This window comes from Lingula anatina, chromosome 5 (assembly GCF_051362555.1).
Source record: "Lingula anatina isolate TDL-2025a chromosome 5, LinAna3.0, whole genome shotgun sequence".
Taxonomy (NCBI): Eukaryota; Metazoa; Brachiopoda; class Lingulata; order Lingulida; family Lingulidae; genus Lingula; species Lingula anatina.
Genome location: NC_141771.1, coordinates 25,521,309 through 25,545,428, shown reverse-complemented (window position 1 = coordinate 25,545,428; position 24,120 = coordinate 25,521,309). Strand labels below are relative to the sequence as shown.

Here is a 24,120-nt window from a genome sequence, read left to right as displayed (position 1 = left end):
AGTATCATGCAGAAGTATGCCAGGGCCAAGTTATAGCTCCCCACCATCTCCTGGTACCCACCATAGAACACCCAGGACTCACTAACAGCATCCTATAAATATAAATATGTGACTAGTATCATACACAGGTATGCCAGGGCCAAGTTATAGCTCCCCACCATCTCCTGGTACCCACCATAGAACACCCAGGACTCACTAACAGCATCCTATAAATATAAATATGTGACTAGTATCATACACAGGTATGCCAAGGCCAGGTTATAGCTCCCCACCATCTCCTGGTACCCACCATAAAACACCCAGGACTCACTAACAGCATCCTATAAAACAATTGTGTTAGCTGTGACAATATAAAACAACACCCAGGACTCACTAACAGCATCCTATAAAACAATTGTGTTAGCTGTGACAATATAAAACAACACCCAGGACTCACTCAATCCTAGCAAACCACTTTGTGTTGGATGTAACAATAAAACATTAAATGTACTTACCTCTCCATCCAGTAAATTCCTGATGTAGAAAGGCTGTGTGATGTTGCAGTAGTTGAAGTGTACTACAGAGGGCAGCACTACCAAACTGAGCCAGAACAGAGTCAGGAGAAGGTTGAGGAGGCATAGCCAGCGAGTGAACACAAAGAAAGACACCAAACCTGACCCAAAGTGACCTTCAAAAAGACAGTTACACTAAGAGAATTGTTTGAAATGAGATGTTGATAAAAACAGTTCTGTTCAGTTTGGAAACAATACTTCATATTTAAACCAATCACTTCAATTGAATTCCAAATACTTTAGACATTTAATATGAAATTTATTTCTGGCTGTTTTCATTAAGGACACTTTCTACTGATAACCTTCCTTGACATGGTCCATGAGAAAGAGCTCACACAGGCGAATGGGGCTCACACAGCAGAATGGGTTCACAGAAAGAAGGGGTTCACATTTGGGAGTGGGGCTCACACAGGGGAGTGGGTCACACAGGAGAGATGGACTCGCACAGTGGAGTTGGGCAGGGGAGTGTGTCACACAGTGGAGTGGGTCACACAGTGGAGTGGGTCACACAGTGGAGTGGGTCACACAGGGGAGTGGGTCACACAGGGGAGTGGGTCACACAGGGGAGTGGGTCACACAGGGGAGTGGGTCACACAGGAGAGATGGACTCGCACAGTGGAGTGGGTCACACAGTGGAGTGGGTCACACAGTGGAGTGGGGCTAACAGAAGGAATAGCTTCACAGAGGGGTGAGATGCTTCGCAGAGGAGAGGGGTTCACAGAGAAGAGGGTCAAAGTGTGGGAGGGGTCTAACATAAGAAGAGGGAGGGTTTACCAGCCTTATACTTTAGTCTAATCATGATAACTAGTGTTTATCGAAAGTTAATGCATTCCTTATAATTACCTTCTATGGTCATAATCTGTTTATTGAACAATGGAAAGTCCTGCTTCTTTCGTCCTTGTCTGTGCCACCACACCTGAGAAATAGGATTTTTTCTGTTAGAGATCACACAAATAGCTGTCTACAGGTGGGATATAGGATTTCTCTGCTAGACCTCACACATTCGAATATCTGTCTACATGTGGGAGGACAAAGGCTGCTTCCTATCAATGTTTAACAAATGTAAAGAAGAAGGTAATACTTGAACAGGTAGAATTCAAGTCATGGTATCAATGTCTCCCACCCACCTTGAAGTCACGTCTCTCACCCACCTTCAGGTCATGTCTCTCACCCACCTTCAGGTCATGTGTCTCACCCACTTTCAGGTCATGTCTCTCACCCACCTTCAGGTCACACTACCACTCATCATGTCTCCCACCTACCTTGAAGTCATGCCTCCACAGATCAAACCAATTCATGCCAGCACGCACATTCTTAGTGGCAATCCTGGTCCTGGAATCACAATAACAGCTAGAACATAATTTAGCAGGTATAAGAATAGTTGCTGTATGATACTGCTAGTGTATGCATACCTGTGCCTGTGTGAAAAAAAGCAGTAGAATATGTCTGTATGGATATATATATTCTTTGAGTTGGTGAGCAAAAAAGCTATACAATTTGCAGATAATGTAAGAAGGAAGATATAAAATGTGCCAAGTGTGTTTTTGACACACTTTTGTTCCAAAGCTATGATATCACGACTGCTAATCACCAGGTCCTTAATAGTATGTGCATAAGATGACATAGAACAGTGCACAATTACTGACTGAAGCCATAGCTCAGTACAGCAGAGGAACTGAGAGGAAAACACCAGAGATGGCCAGTATTTCACACTTTACTCCTCATGAATCAGAGCCATATCTAAGAAATCCAGAGGAAGATGAATGCCTGGCTGGTTTAAACCAAACTTCCCACCAGCTGACCCTGGTAGGTCGACCCACCATCTTCTCTCTAGGAATCATCTTTAACATTCTGGCCCTGCTGGTGTTTTCACAAAGAATCTTCCACAGAACCCAGAGCTGTATCCTCCTCAAAACTGTGGCTATGGCAGACATCTTGGTCAACATCAATGGCTTCTTTTACTGGATTCACTATGATCAGGACACGCCACTCCTCACACAGTGTTTTCCTGTGCCGCTATGCTGTCTTCATGATTTACTTTGCTCCAGAGTTCAGTGCACTCCTACTGGTCATCCTCAGCATTGAGAGAGTGCTCAAAGTAAGGTCCAGTGCTGTGCACAGTCACTGGTTTACAGTGCCCCGTACCAGGCTGGCCATTTGTACAACAGGAATACTTCTACTGGCTGTCAATTTACCAATTTTCATACCAGGTCCTTCAGATATCTACTATAAGGACCAGAATGGCACTCAAACATGCTGGAGTATAAACCATAACAGTATAGAGAAGTTAAAGGCACACAGCAACAGTTCTGCCCAGTTTTACTCAGTACATAAGTGGGTATCTTTCTCCCTGTATTGTATTATACCTTACCTTACATTACCACTACTTAATGGCTGGCTTTGGTGGGAGACAAGGCAAGGGCTCTCTCAGACCACAGACAACCCCCAAACCACCATACCCATCCCATTGCTAGGTTCCACTACTGAGGACTTGAACACCAACATGAAGGAAATCACCAGGATGGTTTTATGTGTGACTACTGCTTTCTGGCTACTCACTGCTGGATTCAACGCTATACAAAGTGGAATCTACGACATCTACAACCTTGAGAAATATACTGCTCATCAACAAGCTATCAATTCACTGATGTATTCAATTTTCATGTTATTATTTTCCTTAAACCATGCGTCTAACTTCTTCTTGTACTGCATCAGTTGCAGGACTTACAGAAAGGCATTCAAAGATATGTTTGCTTGTAATACTGAACAGTCAGAATACCACAGCATTCTCCCAGATCAAAGTGACAGCAGTGAAAACACTTCTTAGTCATGAACTGCTTATAATAATGATCTGTACGCATGTGAAAACTAAGAAATCCAACTTTATAATTTATTATAGATTACAAAGCAGCATCGTCAATAAAACATATGCTGTATATACTGCTATTAGGAATTTGTTCTATGTATACCCAATATACTCATGCACATGTTGCGAAATGATGGGCAAACAATGGAAATGCAAAAAACAGTACATGATAACGCAACTAATACAATTCATTCAAGTGCAGCTTTTGCATCAATAAACTTTTTCAGAAAATATGACTCTCAGAATAGCGTTATTTAGAATTGCGGACCCTTTGGAAAAGTGGACCCTCAGAACAGCAGTCGATTATTTAACTCAGTTGGATCCTTAACCAGTATACAGTCTTCAGAATATAGACACTCTGAACAATAAACCCTCTCAGAACAATAAACCCTCTGAATATATAAGGATGTCCCCATATACCCTGTATGTCTACAGAGCTTTTATCCTGGATGTGCAGACTTCAACTGTCTTCTTCTTGCTAAAGATGACTGCATTGTTAATTAGTACCGGCCCTTATATACTTTGGATACAATTCATTGATTTAAATTATATTATATTCTTTTAATTTTTTTTTTTTTTTCATAAAAAAAGCATGGTGTGGGAAATATTTTCATTTAAGGTGTTATTTAGAATTTTCAGCACATCTGCTGGCTGCAGACTATTTATGTTTTCCAGTATCAAGATTTTCCATTTTCTATCTTAGTAGATTTCATGTGGACATGTATTTGTATATATTTTAGTAGAAAGATTTTCCATTTATGATCTTACTAGATTTCATGTGTAAATATTGCATTAATTATTTGTAGAAATGTTTGTCATTACCCAGGCGGTGAATAGTTCTTTTCAATTTATACCCGACATGAAATAAAATTTATTATATTGTATTGTATGAAAATTGATCAGTAAACTGTATCATATATCAGTATAAACACAGCATCCTCGTATATACCACTTTATTTCCACTATATGATCTCTAGGCAGGTGCATATATATAGGATCAGAGGTTTGGGGAGGGGGGAGGGTAATATAGAGCTCTTACCCTGACCACCATATACATGTACTCATATGGATCACGTGCACGTATCCAGCTAATTTTACGACAATAACTAACACGGCACCTCCGCCATTTGCAATTGTAGACGAAGCACGTGTTTCCAACTGATAGGCCAATACAACTATACCAGACCCATATTGCACGAGGAAAGACTGTTTATATTTAATGAATTAAAAACATTTGAGGATCGCAATTTTCTATTGATATACTATCAATGGTATCCCTGTATTAAATCATCCACTGCTACCCCCTCTATTGTAGTGTAGCATGACTCGTATCACAAGATGGCCTTAGAAATAAAGTAAGACAGGTATACACTCTGATAGTTTTTAGTCTATTATTAGCCCTAATGGCGTTTCTTGTCATTCATTCTAGAACTCTCTGAGCCATCGAAAAGTTATTTGCCAGGGCATTAATAGGCTACTTCTTAACTGATTTTTTTTATTTTCAGTGAGTCAAAAACTGTTCGAGGACGTCTTTTGTCGTTATCGCCGTTTCTCGGACGTCATTTATACGGCGTTGCACGGCAGTCCCAGACAAAGGATCGGAAAGTTTCCAAATAAAAGAACTTATAAATGTTGCCACTAGCCAACATTATTGTTCCTAAGTAAAGAGAGGCGATAACCCAGATAGCAAGCATACGTTGGGCCAACGTTGGCCCAACGTTGCCTTGGTTGACCGTACAACGTTGGCCCAACGTTGGGTTTCCATCTAAGTGCTCACTTTGGCCAACGGTTGGCTGAACGTTTTTTGAATGCCAACGCACTGCCAACGTATTCCCAACCAAACTGCGTTGGCCCTACATTGGGCCAACTAATAACCAACATTGGTCCAACAATTTCCCAACCTGTAACCAACATCAGTCCAACAATTACCCAACCAAACTGCGTTGGCCCTACATTGGGCCAACTAATAACCAACATTAGTCCAACAATTCCCCAACCTGTAACCAACAGCTAGTGCATCCGCGTTGGCCCAACGTTAGGCCAACTGGTCACCAAGTTATCTGCAATTTGCACAACAAACTATGACCCAACCTAAAACCAGGGGCACGGTGATTTACAGTGACCCAACATTGAGCTGAAGGCAAAATAACTTTTTTGGAATCACATAGGTACACGTAGGGCACTGTAATTACACGTCTGATGCACAGGCAGATCAATGTCCTGATGAAATATCTTGAGCATCTGAAATCTGCAAACTGCAAGATATGACTGAAAAAATTAGAAAGCTTTCTAAGGGATGAATCCTTCAGAGGACTTGATCTGCCTGTGATCATTTACACTACACCTGGAAAATTGTCAATTAATAGTTGTGGTTGAAACAAAAAGATTAGTGATATGTTTTGAACTGTTTAATTAATTCATAACATTACATAAAACAAATACCTTATACCAACTAAATAATGATATGTGAATTGAAATATAATACAAAAAAACAACAAAGAAAAAATTTATAAGATATTATAATATTAAATTTAAACATTAATAAGTGTGTCTTATATCAATTGTTACATGATTCACATCAAGAAAAAATATTACAGTCCTATGACTTATCACCTTATTCCTGGAGTCAAGGCATTTTTCTACTAGTAGTCTTTTTTGCCTCATTTCAATATTTAAAAATATTTTCATTAAATCAAAATTTAAACCAGAAACCCTTGTCAATGTCAGGTAAGATGCTTTTCATAAGTTATATGTCAAGTCTATAAAATCACAGTCTCTTCCTTCAGGCAAAATCTCAGACATTGTCTCTATAAAAATCAAGTCAGTGGTCATATGAGTTCAATCTTGTGTGTTTTTCTCTCTTTCCTGCCCTGCAGGCACCTGTGTGATCTTTGGCAAAGCACAATTAGTTGGATGTATCCTCAATATATTTGTCTAACCAGTCACAGAAGAGTGTGCTGCACCTACAAATTTAAATATTAAAAACACTTGAAATATAATGCTAGAATTGGTATGGTGCATAACATGACTTTACCTCTTCCCCCATCACTGTTTTCATATACAAACTAGTACTAGTAGGTGTGTATTATATGATAATCTCCCCACTTTTTCTACATGTAAGCTAAGATCTAATAAACGGTATATTAGATCTTAGATGTAAGTTAGGCAACAGCCAATATCTTAACTATAAAAGTGTGTCTTGTGTGCAGTAATTTATAGTGATTTATTTAAATTAGTTCTTACGTGTACACTTGACCATGAATTCAGTTTTTAGACAACTGTAATGTACCACTAAATTCCACATCATTTAATCATTCCAACAACTCTATCACAGAATTTACTGGCCAGGATTCATACAGACACATAAGAACAATTGGTTTCCAAGGACTTTTAAGGCTCTAATTGAAATTATTTTCAATTATTTTTAACTAATGAGGGCAAGTTATACATTAATACAGTTATTTTAAAGTGTACATACCAAAGGAAAAAGGACTCATTTCATTTTAACTTTGTCTGTGTAACACATTGATGATGAAAAGTTGAAAATAAAAGTACAAGTAATGATGTATTAAAACTTAAGGTATACCCCCATCTGTGAATTATTGTCTGTATTCATGTCAATAAACTACAAAGTTTTAAATAATATTTTTACAAAGACAAAATGCTGAAATGCAAACCTTTTTCAAGCCTTATACTGTAGCATTTTCAAGTACTTTTCAAAGTTACATTTAAACTAGAGCCATTTAAACTAGTTACATTTAAACTAGTCCAAAGTGCTGGACTAAATTTGAACACTTTTCAAGGCTGTATGGATCCTGGTGCATCAGTAAATAATGGGAAAATACACAATTAAAAAGTCACTTACCAGTACATGCTCACTTCTTATCCTGTCTCTTTATCTCTTCATTTTCTAATTTCCAAAAAGATGTCTTCTTTTTATATCCAGAAATCAATGCTTTCAGTCTTAATTCTTGCCTCTTCCTTAGAACATTTCTGACCTTCTGGCTTAGATTTTTGAATTGGCTCAACGGACGGCGCGCTTAAGACTGTGCTATGCATAGTTATTTGACCTGTTTGAGCAGGCAGTAGGCAAACTGTTTATATCAAACTGACAGTTAAGATAAACACCTGGCTTGTAATGAATCTGGTCCAGTGAAAGTTACTGGTTTACTTTAATCAAAAGTCAATTGATGCTAACTATAAAGTTTAAAATTTATATATTGTGCAATTGTACATTATAATAAGATTTCAATCATTTTTCTGATTTCAATAACAATAATAATAATAGCAATAATAATAAATATGTTTCACAGCATTATTTAAAAATATAAATCTGTTCACTCAGTTATTTTTTTACAGGTGAAGTCTATGTACTATATATGAGAGTATATAACTTGGAAGACAAATAAAAGCAGAAAACTGTTTTTTAACCCAAGGAATTTGACAAACTCTTCATTAAAAAAAATTATCCTAAAAACTTATGTTACTGATCAATAGATATTTATAAGCACATGTGATTCTCAGTTGTGAACAGAAACATTTTTATTATAACAGAAACATTATTCATTTCTATTGAGTTGTTATTTGGATACGTTGGCCCAACGTTAGGCCAACGTATGCAATAAATATGCATACGTTGGCCCAACGTTGGGCCAACGTAAGCATATTGCAGTTATGTTGTGCATATTATGATGTGGTTGGGCCAACGTTGGGCCAACGTATTACTACCAACGCCAACTATGTGCCAACAAACCAACGATTCCCCTACGTTGGCCCAACGTATGCTTGCTATCTGGGAATGATCTGTTCTTTCTTCTAGCTTAGTCTGTCAACTAAAATGAACAAGGTTAGGCCTACAATGCAACCACCAATTATTACGACCATAATGAGGTTCTTTGCTACACTCCCTTTCTTCATGATCGCGAAAACCGTGGAGTGCTGTGTTTTAAATATATAAAAAGGGTCTCTCGAGGTGAAGCTATAATAATGAACTAAAAAAATACGATGAATATTTAATAAACCATGAAGCACGTAGCCCATGCCTCTTCTTTGACCGACATCACATTTTTACATTCTTTGTTTTAATAAGAGGACGAACGTGGTTTAATTTGTCTTTTGGTAGTGATTTTGCTCGAAGTAGCGGAGTCAAGTAAATCGGTGATTTACCGTTGGTAAGCATAGCAATCATATCGCTCCTGCATCCTCACAGATTACTTTCTAATCCCCTGTAATTAACGTAGTCAGGAATAAGCGCTGAAATAGGGGATTTTGTATCAGGGAAAATTTTAGTATTAATCTTATGTTATCATGTATCCGTATTATGTAATCATGTAACTCATTTTCCCCAAGGCAACCACCAATTATGACGACCATTAATGAAGTTCTCTGTTACACTCTCTCCTCATGATCACTTGCTCGATCGTGAAACCCTGGAGGTGTAAGGTATATATTTGGGGTAGCTAACTATAGCATGCTACACTCTCCTCATGATCACTTGCTCGATCGTGAAATCTGGAGTGAAACCCATGGTTTATCTAACAATGGTTTAAATAAATAAAAAGGGTGTCACGGAGGTGAAGCTGCTTAACTCATAAGAAAAATGAACGAAAAAATACGATGAACATTTAATAAACCACGAAGCATGTATGTTTTGACCGTCATCGCCTTTTTTACATAAGATGTTTCAACAAGAGGGCAGATGTAGTCCAATTTGTCTTTTGTTGGTGATTCTGCTCCAGATGGCTGAGTTTAGTTGATCGGTGATTTACCGTTGGTAAGAGTAGCAATCATCACTCCCGCGTCCTAACGGATTACTTTCCAACCCCCCATAATTAACGCAGCCAGGAATAGGCGCTGAAATAGGGGGTATTATACCAGGAATTAATTTTTCGTAATAATATATGTATCCGTAAAATAAGAATCGTTACATTATCACATATTTTTCCAGATGGAAAATATCATTATTTATGCACACTGATCGTATTATAAAGAGAATCTCCAGATGTAAACAAAGGTCAGTCAAGTTTCACTCATCCCAGGCTGCAGGGCAGATATGGAGAATTGAATGAAGCGCGAGTGATCTGGCAACCCTACAATTTTGTCATAATGATTCATGGGCAAACAATAGACCCAGCTAGAATGGGAGCCCCAGCTGCCCACGGGAGCCCAGGCTGCCAAAGAGACTGCCAGGGAGACTGCCCTTTTGCAGTCTGGGGCTCCAGTGTGCAGTCTCCTTGAGCAGGCAGACTGCAAAGGGGGCTGCAATAACTTAAACATTTTTGCAGGAGACTGCAAAGGGGGCTGCAATAACTTAAACATTTTTGCAGGAGACTGCAAAGGGGGCTGCAATAACTTCAACATTTTGCAGGGGACTACAAAGGAGGCTGCAATAACTTCAATATTTTGCAGGGGACTGCAAAGGAGGCTGCAATAACTTCAATATTTTGCAGGGGACTGCAAAGGAGGCTGCAATAACTTCAAAATTTTGCAGGAGACTGCAAAGGAGGCTGCAATAACTTCAACATTTTGCAGGAGACTGCAAAGGGGGCTGCAATAACTTAGAAATTTTCACAGGGGACTGCAAACTAAACTGAAATAACTGACATTTTCAACATTGGCCAACGTATGCAATAAACAACCCAATAGTTATTTAAAAAGTGTTTCTATCCGCAATTGAGAAGCACATGTGCTAAACTTTTGATTACTAACTAAGTGAAGTTTTATATTTTTTAAATTTTTTATTTTTTATTAAATATTTTAGATTTTTATTTTTTTAATAATGCTGTGAAAATATCCTTTATTATTGCTATAATTTTCATTGAAATCAGACAAATAATTGAAGTCTTATGATAATATACAATTGCATAATATATAAATTTTAAACCTCACAGTTAGCATCAATTTAAGTTGGACTTGTGATTAAAATTAACTGGTAACTTTCAAAACTAAATTCATTTCAAGCCAGGGGCATGTTTATCTTAACTGTCAGTTTGATATAAACAGTTCACCTATAGCTTGCCCAATGAGGTCAAATAACTATACAGCACAGGCAGTAGTACAGAACCGTTGAGCTAATTAATTCAAAACTCTAAGCCAGAAGCTAGGTCAGAAATGTTCTAAGGAAGAGGCAAGAAATCTGAAAACATTGATTTCTGGATTGAAAAAGCTAGAAGACATTTTAGGAAATGCATGTAGAAAGAAAAATGAAGAAGGACAGAGACAGGATAAGAAGTGAGCATGCAAGTCCTTTTGGTTTTGTATTTTCCTACATGTATAGTTTACTGATGCACCAGGATCCATATAGAGCTTTGGGAAGTGTTCAATTTTAGCCCAGCACTTTGAATTCTGTTTGTGGTTTTTAAAAGTACTTGAAATTGCTATTAGGCTAGAAAAAGGTTTGCATTTAACCATTTTGGTCGTTTTGTCAATTAAAATATTATTTCAAACTTTGCAGTTTTTGACATGAATATAGACAATAATTCACAGATGAGGATAACACCTTTTAAAACATCGATCTTTGTACTTTTCATTATCATGCAATGTGTTAAAAATACAAAATTTAAATGAAATGAGCCTTCTTTTCCTTTGGTATGTACACTTTAAAAATTGTTTTAGTGTATAACTTGCCCACATTAGTTAAAAAACCTTTAAAATTACTTGAAATATTGCTCTTATGTGTCGATCTGTATCGATGTATGAATCCTGGCCAGTGAATTCTGTGACTGAGTTTTTGGAATGATTAAATAACGTACAGTAGAATTCCCAGCCCTCTGCTAATATGGGCTTTGTAGAAAAATATATATGTAAAATAGTTAACTGAACTAAATAGTATGGAGAGAAATAAACCAATATGTTAGATATAAATGAATCAGATAACATACATTTTGTGATCAAGGGAAAATTTTGTATTTAGATTTGAACTTACACACATGCTTGAGAGAAAGATTATTTCTAGATTCCTTTTGATAAATATAATTATTATTAGAATATATACATGTATATGACTTTAAAAAAAAATAAATAAATAAATAAATAAATAAATAGATAAAAAGATTTTGCCAAATTTTATTTTGCTAAGCAAACTGCTAAGGAGACTGCAGAGTAGACTGCGAGAGGGACTGCCAAGCAGACTGCTAGGGGGGCTGCCAAGCAGACTGCCAGGGGGACTGCCAAGCAGACTGCAAGGGGGGCTGCCAAGCAGACTGCAAGGGGGCCTGCCCTGGCAGTCCCCCTGGCAGCGCGTTCCAAAAATGCAAATGAAGACTGCTAGGGGGACTGCCAAGCAGACTGCTAGGGAGACTGCTAAAGCAGACTGCCAGGGGGACTGCCCTGGCAGTCCCCCTGGCAGCGCGTTCCAAATATGCAAATTAAGACTGCCAGGGAGACTGCCAAGCAGACTGCTAAGGGGGCTGCCAAGCAGACTGCCAGGGGGACTGCCCTGCCAGGGCAGGGGGACTGCCCTGGCAGTCCCCCTGGCAGCGCGTTCCAAAAATGCAAATTAAGACTGCCAAGGGGACTCCCTCCAAACTTAACGATACCTGCAAAGGAGACTGCTGTGGAAGCGGGGACTGCTAGGGAGACTGCAAAGGGGACTGCTTTTCTAGCTGGGGAAGCATGAAATTAACACCTTTTACAGTGTGAAGGATGATGCCTTAATTGTGAGGCTTTTGTTTCTTCCCCTTGGTGGTTATTACAAAGCAAGTATATTGACGTAAGTGTTATCTGCTTCCTGGTGAAGACTTTTGCGTGTTCAAAGGAACAATGGAAATGTCATTTCAAAACAAAGAGCCACATTGTCCTACTTAGGTAGCCAAAATATTGTCAATGAAACGCAAAAAAGACAAAATCACCAGCTATTACTGACTGAGTCTGACTCAATTGCAAAAAGGTACGCAATGCACAGCGACAAAGTGCTATAGTAAACAATGACCCGACGATGAGATGTATAAAATGACTTATTGTACTATAAAACTGTACCCCTGCCCCAACTTGTATATCATTACACACACAAGGCCACCCTATACCACAGTTACAGATCGCTCTTTCGTCATTTATATCAAATGAAAACTAGCTGATACCCATCGTATCAATCATTATACCATGATAAGAGATTAGCATACTAATTTATGGCCCCCAGCATGTGCAACCTTTTCAGCTCTGACCACAAAACCTTGTGATTGGAGTTTACAATAAAATCATGTTTCAATGATCCAGGCACCCCACTCCTATAGCTATACTAATAAGCAACTGCTGTGGCAAAACGTCGAAACTGTCAACTTAAATACACAGCTGATCATGAATCAATGACCTAGATTATGTGTAAGTACTTTGCAGTCACAAGAGTCAATGTAGAAGTATTCAGAAAATAACCAATTATATCACATGTACAGTCACAACAATATTCTCTCCATGTATGTGTTTACTATACTGCACAGTGTGCCATGACTCAGAGCAGCATGACCTACTGTCTTACTGGGAAACTTACAGGAAGTCAAAAAAGAAACAGTAAAGACAAGGAAGTACATAGCGTCTTTCAGCCTGCACTCTGAGGGGGTATTGTGCAGCAGTTAATTTAACAGACAAATAAGATAATTGACAGCGTGTAAGGACACTTCAATCTTAACTCTGTGTATTGTTCAGAAGATAATAGAGATAAGCCCACTCTAAGCAGCACAAGGACCATACAGTAGGTAAACATTAGTTCACTTCCTCAAGTATATTATCAACAAGTGCTATTATCACTGGACTTTACTGTTCTGTTTTATACACAGCAGTCAGTCTACTGTGTTTTTTACCAGGCCTACCATAATCAGTTCTTTCACTATACTATAGTACACTAGTCTAGCTAGTACACGTATGATCTTAAATATAGTTATATACAGTACGTATACAGTTAAGCTCAGAAAGAACGCTTCATATTAATTATCTTTTTGTTGCCTTTTGTTATACCAAAAGTAATTATTTAGTTAACAGAGATAATTATAGGGTACTAGAGATGACACCTCTGTGGTTATACATGTATACAGTCTGTTTACACAGGGATAACATCTCATGCTACAATGAGTAATCAAGCTATATGTACTGACCCAGTAACACAGTGAGCAAACATGCATTAATATATTGTGTGCAAGTAACACAATCCATTCATAAAAGAGGGCCAGCTTTATAAAAAGTAACCAGTAAGATGTTAAGCTATTGTAACCCTTTATTATCATCCAAATACTGAAAATGAGTTTTTTTCCTGCATCTAATTATTCAATAATACATCTTTCTTTGTGCTGACTTAAAACAATGAAAAAGCCCTTGAAAATATAAAATATCTGCATTTATATTTCTTCATTGCAATCTATAATCATAGGCAACTCAGAGCTTTAATCACCAAGAATTAAAACAGTTCAATCACCAATCAGAAAGATATATTCAGGCCGATCACCAATATCACTATGCAAGAATTCCCGAATCACATTTCACGCAGAATATTGAGCTAAAATAACGCATCATGCTAAAAAAATAAGGCCAATCACGTGGAACGCAAAAGGAATTCCATACCCTCAATCATCAGTTTAATACCTATAGATTTCCCATTTACTATCTTACTAGACTTCATGTGTAAATATTGCATTATTGTAAAAATGTTTGTCCTTACCCAGTCAGTAAATAGCTGCAAAGCTAATGTTTCCCTTCAATTTATACCCGACATGAAATAAAATTTACTGTATTGTATTGTATTGTATTGTATTGTATTGTATTGTATTGTATTGTATTGTATTGTATTGTACTGTACTGTAATGTGGCCTAATACACTTCAATGATCAGATGGGTACTCAAAACTGAGAGATTTAACCAGCTTCCTTAGTAAAATGTTCATGAAAGCTGATTCTATCTTCTGTCTCTCCCCAAAATTGATGATGCAATATATCAAGTTAACCAGAAAATTTGGGGAATATCCAGAGTTGTTGAAGAATATATCTGTTGTTTTCATTTAACTTATCTGTTTAAAAATCAACATAAATGTACTATATTACATATATCCTTTCAGACCTGCCCTGTTCTGAGGATTTATTTTAGCAACTCTTCTAATGTCAGCTGTGAGGTTGAGTGAGCTAACCAGGCTATCACTAGTATCCACTGTAAATATACTATATTAATATTACATATATTCTTTCAGACCTGCCCTGTTCTGAGGATGTATTTTGGCAACTCTTCTAATGTCAGCTGTGAGGTTGAATGGGCTAACCAGGCTATCACTACTGCACATATTTTGAAACGTTTTCCCAACAACACACTGGTGCATGCAGCCTATGACATGCGTGTGGTGGGACGCCCTCTCATCTACAGTATAGGTATCATCTGTAACTTTCTGGCCATTGCTGTCTTCTCACAAAGAGCTTTCCGTAGGACCTCAAGTTGTATGATCCTGACAGCAGTAGCTGTGGCAGACATCTTCATTTTAACCCATGGCTATTTCTACTGGGCAGAATATGACCTGCTCACACCCACTCTGAGCCATGATGAGTTCACATGTAAAGCTGTCACCTTTATAGAATACTTTGGACCAGAGCTGAGTGTATTTCTGCTGCTCCTCCTAGGAGCTGAGAGAGTCTTGAAGGCAGGTCACAGAGACCTCCATGAGAAGTACTTCACCCCATGTAGGACTGCTGTGGCTATAGTTGTATTGGTTATGGTATTGGTTCTTCTGAACATCCCCGTGTTGACAGCACATATCTACCTGGAGGATCCCTGCCTGGGGATGGTTTGCTGGAACATATTGGAACACAATGGGGAGGAGGCCCTCAACTCCACCGATAAGAACTACTTCCTGTTCTACAGGTACCTGGTGCTCACCCTCTACGGCCTCCTCCCATATGTGGGTCTCCCGCTGCTCAATGGATGGCTGTACTGGATCACACGTAAGCAGTACCGTAGCATCAATGAAGACAACTTTGAGAGAATTCCAGACCCAGACCACCCTCACTATGAGGACGAAGAGCTGCTGGTACACACACAGAAGTTGGAGCATGATAAGCGTGAACTGACACGGCTGGTAATCCTGGTCACTGCATCATTCTGCCTCCTTACAATGGGCTACAACATCATCCAAGGACATCTGTATAAGATCCACAATGCAAAGACTGAGCATAAACAGGCAGTCAATGCCATGATCTACTCTGTGTTTGTACTGTTGTTTTATCTCAATCACGCCTCCAATTTCTTCCTCTACTGCCTCAGTTGTAAGGTGTACAGAGAGGAGCTGAAGGACATGATAATGAGGAAGACAAAGAAAACCAAGGCAATCCTCACTAATACCCTCCTCCATGCCACTAATAATGACAGACGTCTATAGAGTGACATGAGTTAAATGGAAATAACTTCATATAAGGCTGTCCTCACTAATACCCTCCTCCATATATTGCCACTAGTAATGGCAGACCTCTATAGAGTGACAATGGAAAATAACTTCATGATTCATATAAAGATAGAGGGAATCTGAAATATTTTCATTATCAGATATTTTACAAGGCATAATTTGATGTTGAACATGAATGTGACAACTTTTGAATGCATGACAATTATTTAGGTTAGTAAATTGTCAATTTTCAAAATGGCACACAACGCCCCCTACCAAGAGTTTCAATATTGCCAAACTTGAATGAAGAGTCAGAATCTTTGACAATGGACACCATGAACCACTTCTATTAACTTTATCATTAAAAATGAGGATTATAGTGATCAAATATTTTATCAGCTTCTGATAGATATGTATTATAAGGCAGAATCAGAATTATCCTTACATCCAACAACCAAAGCTTGAACTTTTTTTAATACTATAAAATATGATGTAACTATGAGTGAAGACAAGTATAAACTGTGGTGTGATTAAATCACTGGTCAAAATGCCAGCACATTACTACAGAATGGCATCCTCTTCTCAGACCAGTCTTCTAGTTCATCAACTATAAGTACAGGGTTATTATATGGGGTGGTTTTTCACTGAGGGACAGCAGAAATGGTCTCTCTGTCTCTCCCTGGAACATTGTCTATAATTGTGCATTGTAACAATATGTAACTTTATTTACTTCACATAACCTGTTGAATAAAATATAACATGCATGCAGCACTGTGTATAAAAAACTTTGACTCACTAATTTATGTGGTTGATAACAAAATTATCACGGACAGGACAGATAAAGGTAACCCTAGTCACTCGATCACTCTCTCCATTGCACTGTTCCAGAGCATACCATGTTATCACCCAATCCAGATAACAGGATATATACTCTCCCCACCACACTGAGGTCATATGAACAAGCAGTCATTACTGACACTATCTAGCAGAGGTGAGTATTATTTGTGCACTGTGAAACATTTTTTTAAACATATAATTATGTAAAAGAAAGTCTGTAATAGCTATGGAATAAGTTAACTACTGTATAGTAATTATATCACAGCAAAGAGGTTACCTCCACTGTACAGTATAATCATCTTATGGACAAAAATAAGTTGTACTAATGAACCAACAGACGCTTCTAAAAACATGATGTTTCAAATTGCTCTTTTTTTTCTGTCTTGATTTAATCTGCTACAGTGGCATAGCTCTCTCTGTCTCTCTCTCTCTCTCTTACACACACATACACACACACATACACATGCACACAAACACACACACTCCCTCTTCAAACTCTACTTAATCAACTATATATGGAATCCAATAAGTCTGCAGCATTTGTTCCCCTATACCCCCAGGTATGATAGCACCTGTTGTCCCAAGTATCATCTAGAGGACATGGATGGCTTAGATATCACAAATTTAGACCACTCTTACAACAACACATTGGAATATACGGCCCAGACCATAGAAGGCAGAAATCTGGGCCATTCTTACAACAACTCACTGGAAAGTGCTGCCTACACTCTACGCATTATTGGCCGCCCTCTCATTTCAGTCGTTGGTATTTGCTGTAACATCCTGGCACTTGCTGTTTTCTCACGAAAACCTTTACGTTGGGCCCCTAGCTGCATGATACTAAAGGGCGTTGCCTTAGGAGATATCTTAGTTCTAATTTGTGGATTTTTCTACTGGACTAACTATGACCTTGACATTCCTTCCATGACAGCCAATGAGGGTGTCTGTAAATTTGTGACAATCTCAGCAGAATATTTTGGTCCTGAGCTCACCTCGTCTCTTCTCATCCTGCTGAGTACAGAGAGACTTCTCAAGGCTGACTACTCTGATGCACATGTTGTCTATTTCTCTGTGAAGAGAACCGCAATAGCAATCCTATCCCTGGCACTGTTCTTTTTCTTCCTCAACATTCCAGTGTTAACTACACAGATATTTCTAGAGCATCAAAATGGCAGTGTTAGTATCTGTTGGAACCTGTTCCACAGCACAGACAGTGTATTGTCTGCAGCAGACCGTCAGTACTACTCTGTGTACAGATATATAGTTCTGGTGCTGTATGGGGGGATCCCCTACATTGGACTGCCTATACTGAATGGATGGCTTCTGTGGAAGATGAGAGTCCGTCACAAACTGGTCAGTATAGATGTCCAGGTGACTGGCCGTATTCCTGACCCTCTACACCCCATGGACACAGAGGAGGAGGTCATGGTGGAGGCACGGAGAGGGGAAGAGCACATGAAAGAGATGACCCGCCTGGTGATATCCATCACTGTCTGCTATTGGATACTGACCATTGGCTTCAACCTCATCCAGGCTGGAATCTACGACATCCATGCCGCAGCCACACCACAGGAGAAAGCCGTCAACTCCATGATGTTTACACTGTTTGTGCTCATGTTTTACATGAATCACGCATCTAATTTCTTCCTGTACTGCTTGAATTGCAAGGCTTACAGACAGGAGTTCAAGGCAATGATCAGAGATGTGTTGATGGCAAGGAGACAACACCAAGACATTTAAGCCGGATTATCTGACAGTAATGGAGTGAGACTCCCCACGGGGATAGATCGATCTAAAATCTATGGGAATGCGCCCTGAGACAATGGAATTAAGACATATGACTAATATCATAAAACTTTTACATATGTTCACAAATGTTGTTGATGTCATAGTTATAAATATTGTAAATTGCCCCTATGAAACAGCAGCCATGCACTAAAAGTGTGTAAGTTATTTAGTAGCTTTTTTTTTTTTTTTACAAGTAAATCACAATAAGCGATATCTATGTTTATAAGGCGACTCAATATATCAATGCAAGTCATGCAGGCTCTACTGTGTGAAGGTAAACTGTGTGTTTTATTTTGAATAGGATCAGTCACTTATATTTTAATAATAGTTTAAGTAAATATAAATAAATGAATTAAATATAAAATATAAGTTACTTTTCTATTAAACAGGCTGTGTGTTGTTGTATGTAGTCTTGTGATACTCACTGTCTGTTCTCAGTCCTGGCTGTGTGTTGTTGTATGTAGTCTTGTGATACTCACTGTCTGTTCTCAGTCCTGGCTGTGTGTTGTTGTATGTAGTCTTGTGATACTCCCTGTCTGTTCTCAGTCCTGGCTGTGTGTTGTTGTATGTAGTCTTGTGATACTCACTGTCTGTTCTCAGTCCTGGCTGTGTGTTGTTGTATGTAGTCTTGTGATACTCACTGTCTGTTCTCAGTCCTGGCTGTGTGTTGTTGTATGTAGTCTTGTGATACTCACTGTCTGTTCTCAGTCCTGGCTGTGTGTTGTTGTATGTAGTCTTGTGATACTCACTGTCTGTTCTCAGTCCTGGCTGTGTGTTGTTGTATGTAGTCTTGTGATACTCACTGTCTGTTCTCAGTCCTGGCTGTGTGTTGTTGTATGTAGACTTGTGATACTCACTGTCTGTTCTCAGTCCTGGCTGTGTGTTGTTGTATGTAGTCTTGTGATACTTACTGTCTGTTCTCAGTCCTGGCTGTGTGTTGTTGTATGTAGACTTGTGATACTCACTGTCTGTTCTCAGTCCTGGCTAAGTCTTCTAGGAACATGTCAACCACATTTTCTGTCCCGTCATCTCTGAAGTCAGACACTGACCCTCCTGACCACACTGATCTCAGCGCCCTCTGCTGGTTAACGTCATCTCTACCAACTGACCGCCCTGACCTCCGCCCCCATAGCCACTTCCTGCCTGTGTTCAAATGATAGGCTACACACTTGGCTGTTGACACCTTCAAATAAAAATACCAATACTTTCATGGGACGATTCCCAAACTCCATTGTACTAACTGTGGATCGATCTACCTCCAGTGGGATTCTCGCTAAATTGCAATCAACTGAAGCGGTTTAGATGTCTGTCACAGTTTTTGAAGCAGGGGGTAATTAATTATCATTGAGCAGCTTCAGTAGGCGTGCCAGACATCTAAGCCGCTTAAGCTGAAAGCAATTTTGTGAGAAACCCCTCAGAGATGGACTGATCCTACAACTACACACTGGGCTGCTACCAATATTTCAGCTATTTTAACTTCTCAGTGAGATTTAGAACACACTGCATTCTAACTTACATTTCTCTGAGATGTGAACTTCATGTCCACAGGTGTAGAGGACAGTGGTGTTGTAGTGGACAGGTCAGCTAGGTCCACCTGGATACCTTGGTCCATTGTGTCCACTTGACCAGGTGAGGGCGGCACTGATCTACCCAATCTAAAACAATATCATGTATGGTCAACCTAGATGGTCATTTCTACAAAGATTATTGCTACCATATACATAGTGTACATCATAGAGGGGACCATGGGGTGATTTTGTTACCTGTGAAAGCCACATTATATTTTGTGAGATGCATGAAAGGTTTGAGAGAACAGTTTCATTAACTCTGTATGTATCAACTTGTATTTTATAAGCTCTTGATAAAAAGAAAAACAATAATTTAAACATGAAAGGTTTGTTTTATTCTGAATAACTCATGATGCACCCTATTCCTGTGACCTGTTAATGCAGCTTTTTATTCTACATTCTTTGTGATACAAAGTCATTATTCTCGGTGATTCATGATTTTCAAGATTTTCAATGCACATCATCAGTGAGATCTAAATAAACTTTACTGTGATTTGATGATTTCATTTAACATGGACTAAGATGACTGCCCCTCCCCCCCCCCTCACTCCCACCACCGTGACCCTCATCATACACATCAAACAGAGCACTGAAGACTGCTATAGTTATCAGCTATGATGGGAGGAATTTATCTACTTCAAGGAATTATTTGACATCTGGATATAATTAGTCTTGAACAAAAGAATACTAGACACTTTACTGAATGCAACACATAGGTTCAGGATAATATGATATATTGTATGGGTGATTTACAAGTTCAAATAGACCTTTGACAAGGATGGTCTTACTTTTTTACTATCCTCATGGAGGAATTTATTCTCTGGAGTTCCTTTGTCTTGGTCAAGTTAACATTAGATATTACTGGACTCAGCAGGAAATGGGAAGCTGAAACTGGCATCATTAGTCACCAAGGGTTGAATCAACAATGGCACCAGACAGACAGACAGACAAATATTTGAGTCAAAATCAACACAATCACAACCAAGCACAATCACAATTAAATCTCAACAACAGCAATGGCATTAAAAAGGAAGTACTTCATACATTTTTGTATTACAGTTAAAATAACAAATGATGAAGGTAATTCCATCATAGGTTGTGAAATTTTTCTGCCATGTCAATGACTTTAATAGCTTTAAGCAAGAGATAAGTACTTCAGTTATTCACCTTTGGTTTGAACTGTGTTTCTTGGTTTCCTTGTAGTATGAGCCTGCATCTGAGCAGCCCCATGCCTCACATATTTCTGTTCCCTACTACGGCTTTCAACAGCCTCCACTGCAGTCAGCTCTTCAGTGGGATCTGCCTGGCGCAGTCTGCCCGTCATGTCATCTGCCTGGCGCAGTCTGCCCGTCATGTCATCTGCCTGGCGCAGTCTGCCTGTCATGTCATCTGCCTGGCGCAGTCTGCCTGTCATGTCATCTGCCTGGCGCAGTCTGCCTGTCATGTCATCTGCCTGGCGCAGTCTGCCTGTCATGTCATCTGCCTGGCGCAGTCTGCCTGTCATGTCATCTGCCTGGCGCAGTCTGCCTGTCATGTCATCTGCCTGGCGCAGTCTGCCTGTCATGTCATCTGCCTGGCGCAGTCTGCCTGTCATGTCATCTGCCTGGCGCAGTCTGCCTGTCATGTCATCTGCCTGGCGCAGTCTGCCTGTCATGTCATCTGCCTGGTGCAGTCTACCTGTCATGTCATCTGCCTGGCGCAGTGGATAAGATGGTTCTACAAACTGATACCTTCGCACTAAAAAACAACAAGCACCCCATTTAATTACAACATTTCAGTACTTGTACTACATATCACACAAGTGGAAAATAGCACATGTATTAAAAACACTAATAGGACAAACAACTATATCCTGTCACTGTTCCTAAAGCAGAGAACTCTCACCTGGAAGTCTTGACCTCTGGGGCCTGACAACACCACGACCACCAACCAGAAAGCTGGCTGAATTCTCAACAATATTTTCATGATTTTGGTCAATTTTGTAGGTTGTGTCACAATGAAGGGCCTCTGTTACTGGTTGAGATGAATCCTGACCTACTCCATTTCTTGGTCCTTTATCTGCACCTCTTTCATCTACCAATAATCCTTCATTAGAAAAAAGATTATCCTTTGGATTTTTCTCCATCTAGAAAATAAATAAGAGCATAAAATAAATTAAAAAACTATGACATAAAATTCCATAAACTTTTTTTAGTCATTTGACAAAACAAAGACAGTAGAAAAAGATTTATTGTATTGTGGGAACCAATACCTAACCTTGACGAATCTCAGAAACCCTCAGAATTGAATTAAAAATGCGGAATTCTGCTTTTCCATGGAAAAGCTCATGTCTGGGTGAAATGAAATCCCTGTCCACTTTGATATAATAGGACAAACTTAACAAAAAGTCGATGCAATTCTCCATATTTTTGTAAGCTCTTTGACCAATGAAATTACATCATACTTTTACCCGTGATGGCCTCATATTTAATTTCTTATAAAGTTTCTTGTAAAACATTGAAGAATTATTAAATAAATTACCAAAATAATTTAAAGCCAATAAAGTGTTAGTGGGGGGGGGGGGGGGGGGGGGCATGCAAAAGTGACAATTAACAAGCGTTAAACAACGTGATATTTTTTAACTTTTTCAAAAGACACACCAGAACACAAGTAATTTCTTTACTGCAGCACTCTATAGAATCCTTTTCATGTGAAACTAGTTACTAATTGCTGCAAATCAAGTCATGATTCATTTATAAACTCGCACCAACCTTTCACAAACATTCGTCTGTCAACGCGCTGCATTACGGCCGACAGGGGGTGCCGCATCAAGAAGACCACAAGACAAGCCCAAGTAACATCCAGGACTGCACTGCATGGCGTTCTTGAAAATCCAGCGTTTATTATCCAGTGGCGGATTTAGAGGGGCCCCCTGACCCCTCTTTCGGTTTCTGAAAAATATACCATACCAATACCCCCCTCTTGAAATTGGAATTTTGACTAGCTGAATCATAGGTCTAAGCCGTACCAAAGGGCACCGTTTCCCCTCCAAAACACCAATAATTTTTCGGGGCCCTTTAGCAGGCCCGAACCACACGCCAAGGGCAACAGTCAAAAAATCTCCTAAACGATTGGTTAATTTTACATTTTCCAAAGAGGACCAAACTGGTAAATTGTAGAATTTTCTTAATCATCGGAGAAAAAGGCAAATATCGGAAATCTTCTTAGACTTGCAAAGAATCCTCAAAGAGACTGGTTTGTAAGATTAAAAATAGAGGAATTTCAGAAGAAATATTTTCTAAAAGAATTTTATATTCAGATCCATGCTGATATTTAAGCAGCAACTGATAAGGAAATTTAATTTCATATTTGGAATTTTTTATGCTGATTGTATGCTGCCCTTTATACCACGCAATTTTAAGATTTGGAAAATCTTTTGTATGCTGATCTCACACCAAGAATTGACTGATGTTAGAAAACAATGAAGGAGAACAATTTTTTATTTCCCCTACATTTTTGGGACTGGAAAATCTCTGGTATAATCAGTACACGTAAGAAATACAACAGATGATCTTTGGTCTCTTTGCTTCCCCCCCCCCCCCCCTCCCCCCCCCCCCCCCCCCCCCCCTCCTTCCATTCCAAAGACCTTGTGCAGACAGTTAAAAAGACGAACGGTCTTTTTTAGGTCTAATGTTTGTATATACACACGTACATGTAGTAGCCTAATACAACACCATTTTAGAAAAACTTCATTTCTAAATACAAACAGGAAAAGCTGTCCAGCCAAGGGTTTAAGTGTTAAAACTGCGTTTCTCAAACCAGCTATTTAACTTCCCTTTATACCATGCAATTTTAAACGCTATTTTCTACACCGGCGTTAAGAGAATTTGACCACCGGTTAGGATGAGGATAATGTCCTTTAAAAAACTGGACCCAGATATTCAGCTGAGTAAATTACAATTTCTATTTCAATCAATGAAATGACTGAGTTAGCATAAACGAAATTAATCTTTGTCTATGTTTTATGCAGTGCAAAGATTTGATAACGGCCAACAAACGGTCAGCTAGAGAGCAGCCTACTTGTCATGGTAGAGAGCGGCCTACTTGTCATGGTAGAGAGCAGCCTACTTGTCATGGTAGAGAGCAGCCTACTTGTCATGGTAGAGAGCGGCCTACTTGTCATGG

The 24,120-nt window shown here is 39.0% G+C and overlaps 3 protein-coding genes across 7 annotated transcripts; 2 read left to right on the top strand and 1 right to left on the bottom strand.

Moving 5' to 3' along the window:
* Positions 1 to 92: 92 nt before the first annotated feature.
* Positions 93 to 22,420, bottom strand: LOC106159409 (uncharacterized). Its single transcript, XM_087014125.1, has 10 exons — positions 22,406 to 22,420; positions 21,841 to 22,081; positions 21,124 to 21,693; positions 20,745 to 20,847; positions 19,905 to 20,043; positions 19,354 to 19,571; positions 1,814 to 1,883; positions 1,395 to 1,467; positions 495 to 667; positions 93 to 206 (listed from the first exon to the last, which is right to left on the bottom strand). Exons 1-10 carry the CDS (start codon positions 22,418 to 22,420, stop codon positions 93 to 95), a joined length of 1,716 nt encoding a protein of 571 aa, XP_086870251.1.
* Positions 12,607 to 15,856, top strand: LOC106154696 (uncharacterized). 5 transcript variants are annotated; one of them, XM_087012356.1, is made up of 2 exons: positions 12,607 to 12,735; positions 14,585 to 15,856. In XM_087012356.1, exon 2 carries the CDS (start codon positions 14,603 to 14,605, stop codon positions 15,758 to 15,760), a length of 1,158 nt encoding a protein of 385 aa, XP_086868482.1. In that variant the 5' UTR covers positions 12,607 to 12,735; positions 14,585 to 14,602; the 3' UTR covers positions 15,761 to 15,856. The 5 variants fall into 5 exon arrangements, with proteins under 5 accessions (XP_086868482.1, XP_086868480.1, XP_086868479.1 ...); XM_087012354.1 differs by having other exon boundaries at positions 12,618 to 12,735; positions 14,456 to 15,856; XM_087012353.1 differs by lacking the exon at positions 12,607 to 12,735 and adding an exon at positions 12,770 to 13,102.
* Positions 16,652 to 18,693, top strand: LOC106178033 (uncharacterized). The gene is made up of 2 exons (XM_013561028.2): positions 16,652 to 16,754; positions 17,161 to 18,693. Exon 2 carries the CDS (start codon positions 17,201 to 17,203, stop codon positions 18,338 to 18,340), a length of 1,140 nt encoding a protein of 379 aa, XP_013416482.2. The 5' UTR covers positions 16,652 to 16,754; positions 17,161 to 17,200; the 3' UTR covers positions 18,341 to 18,693.
* Positions 22,421 to 24,120: the final 1,700 nt, after the last annotated feature.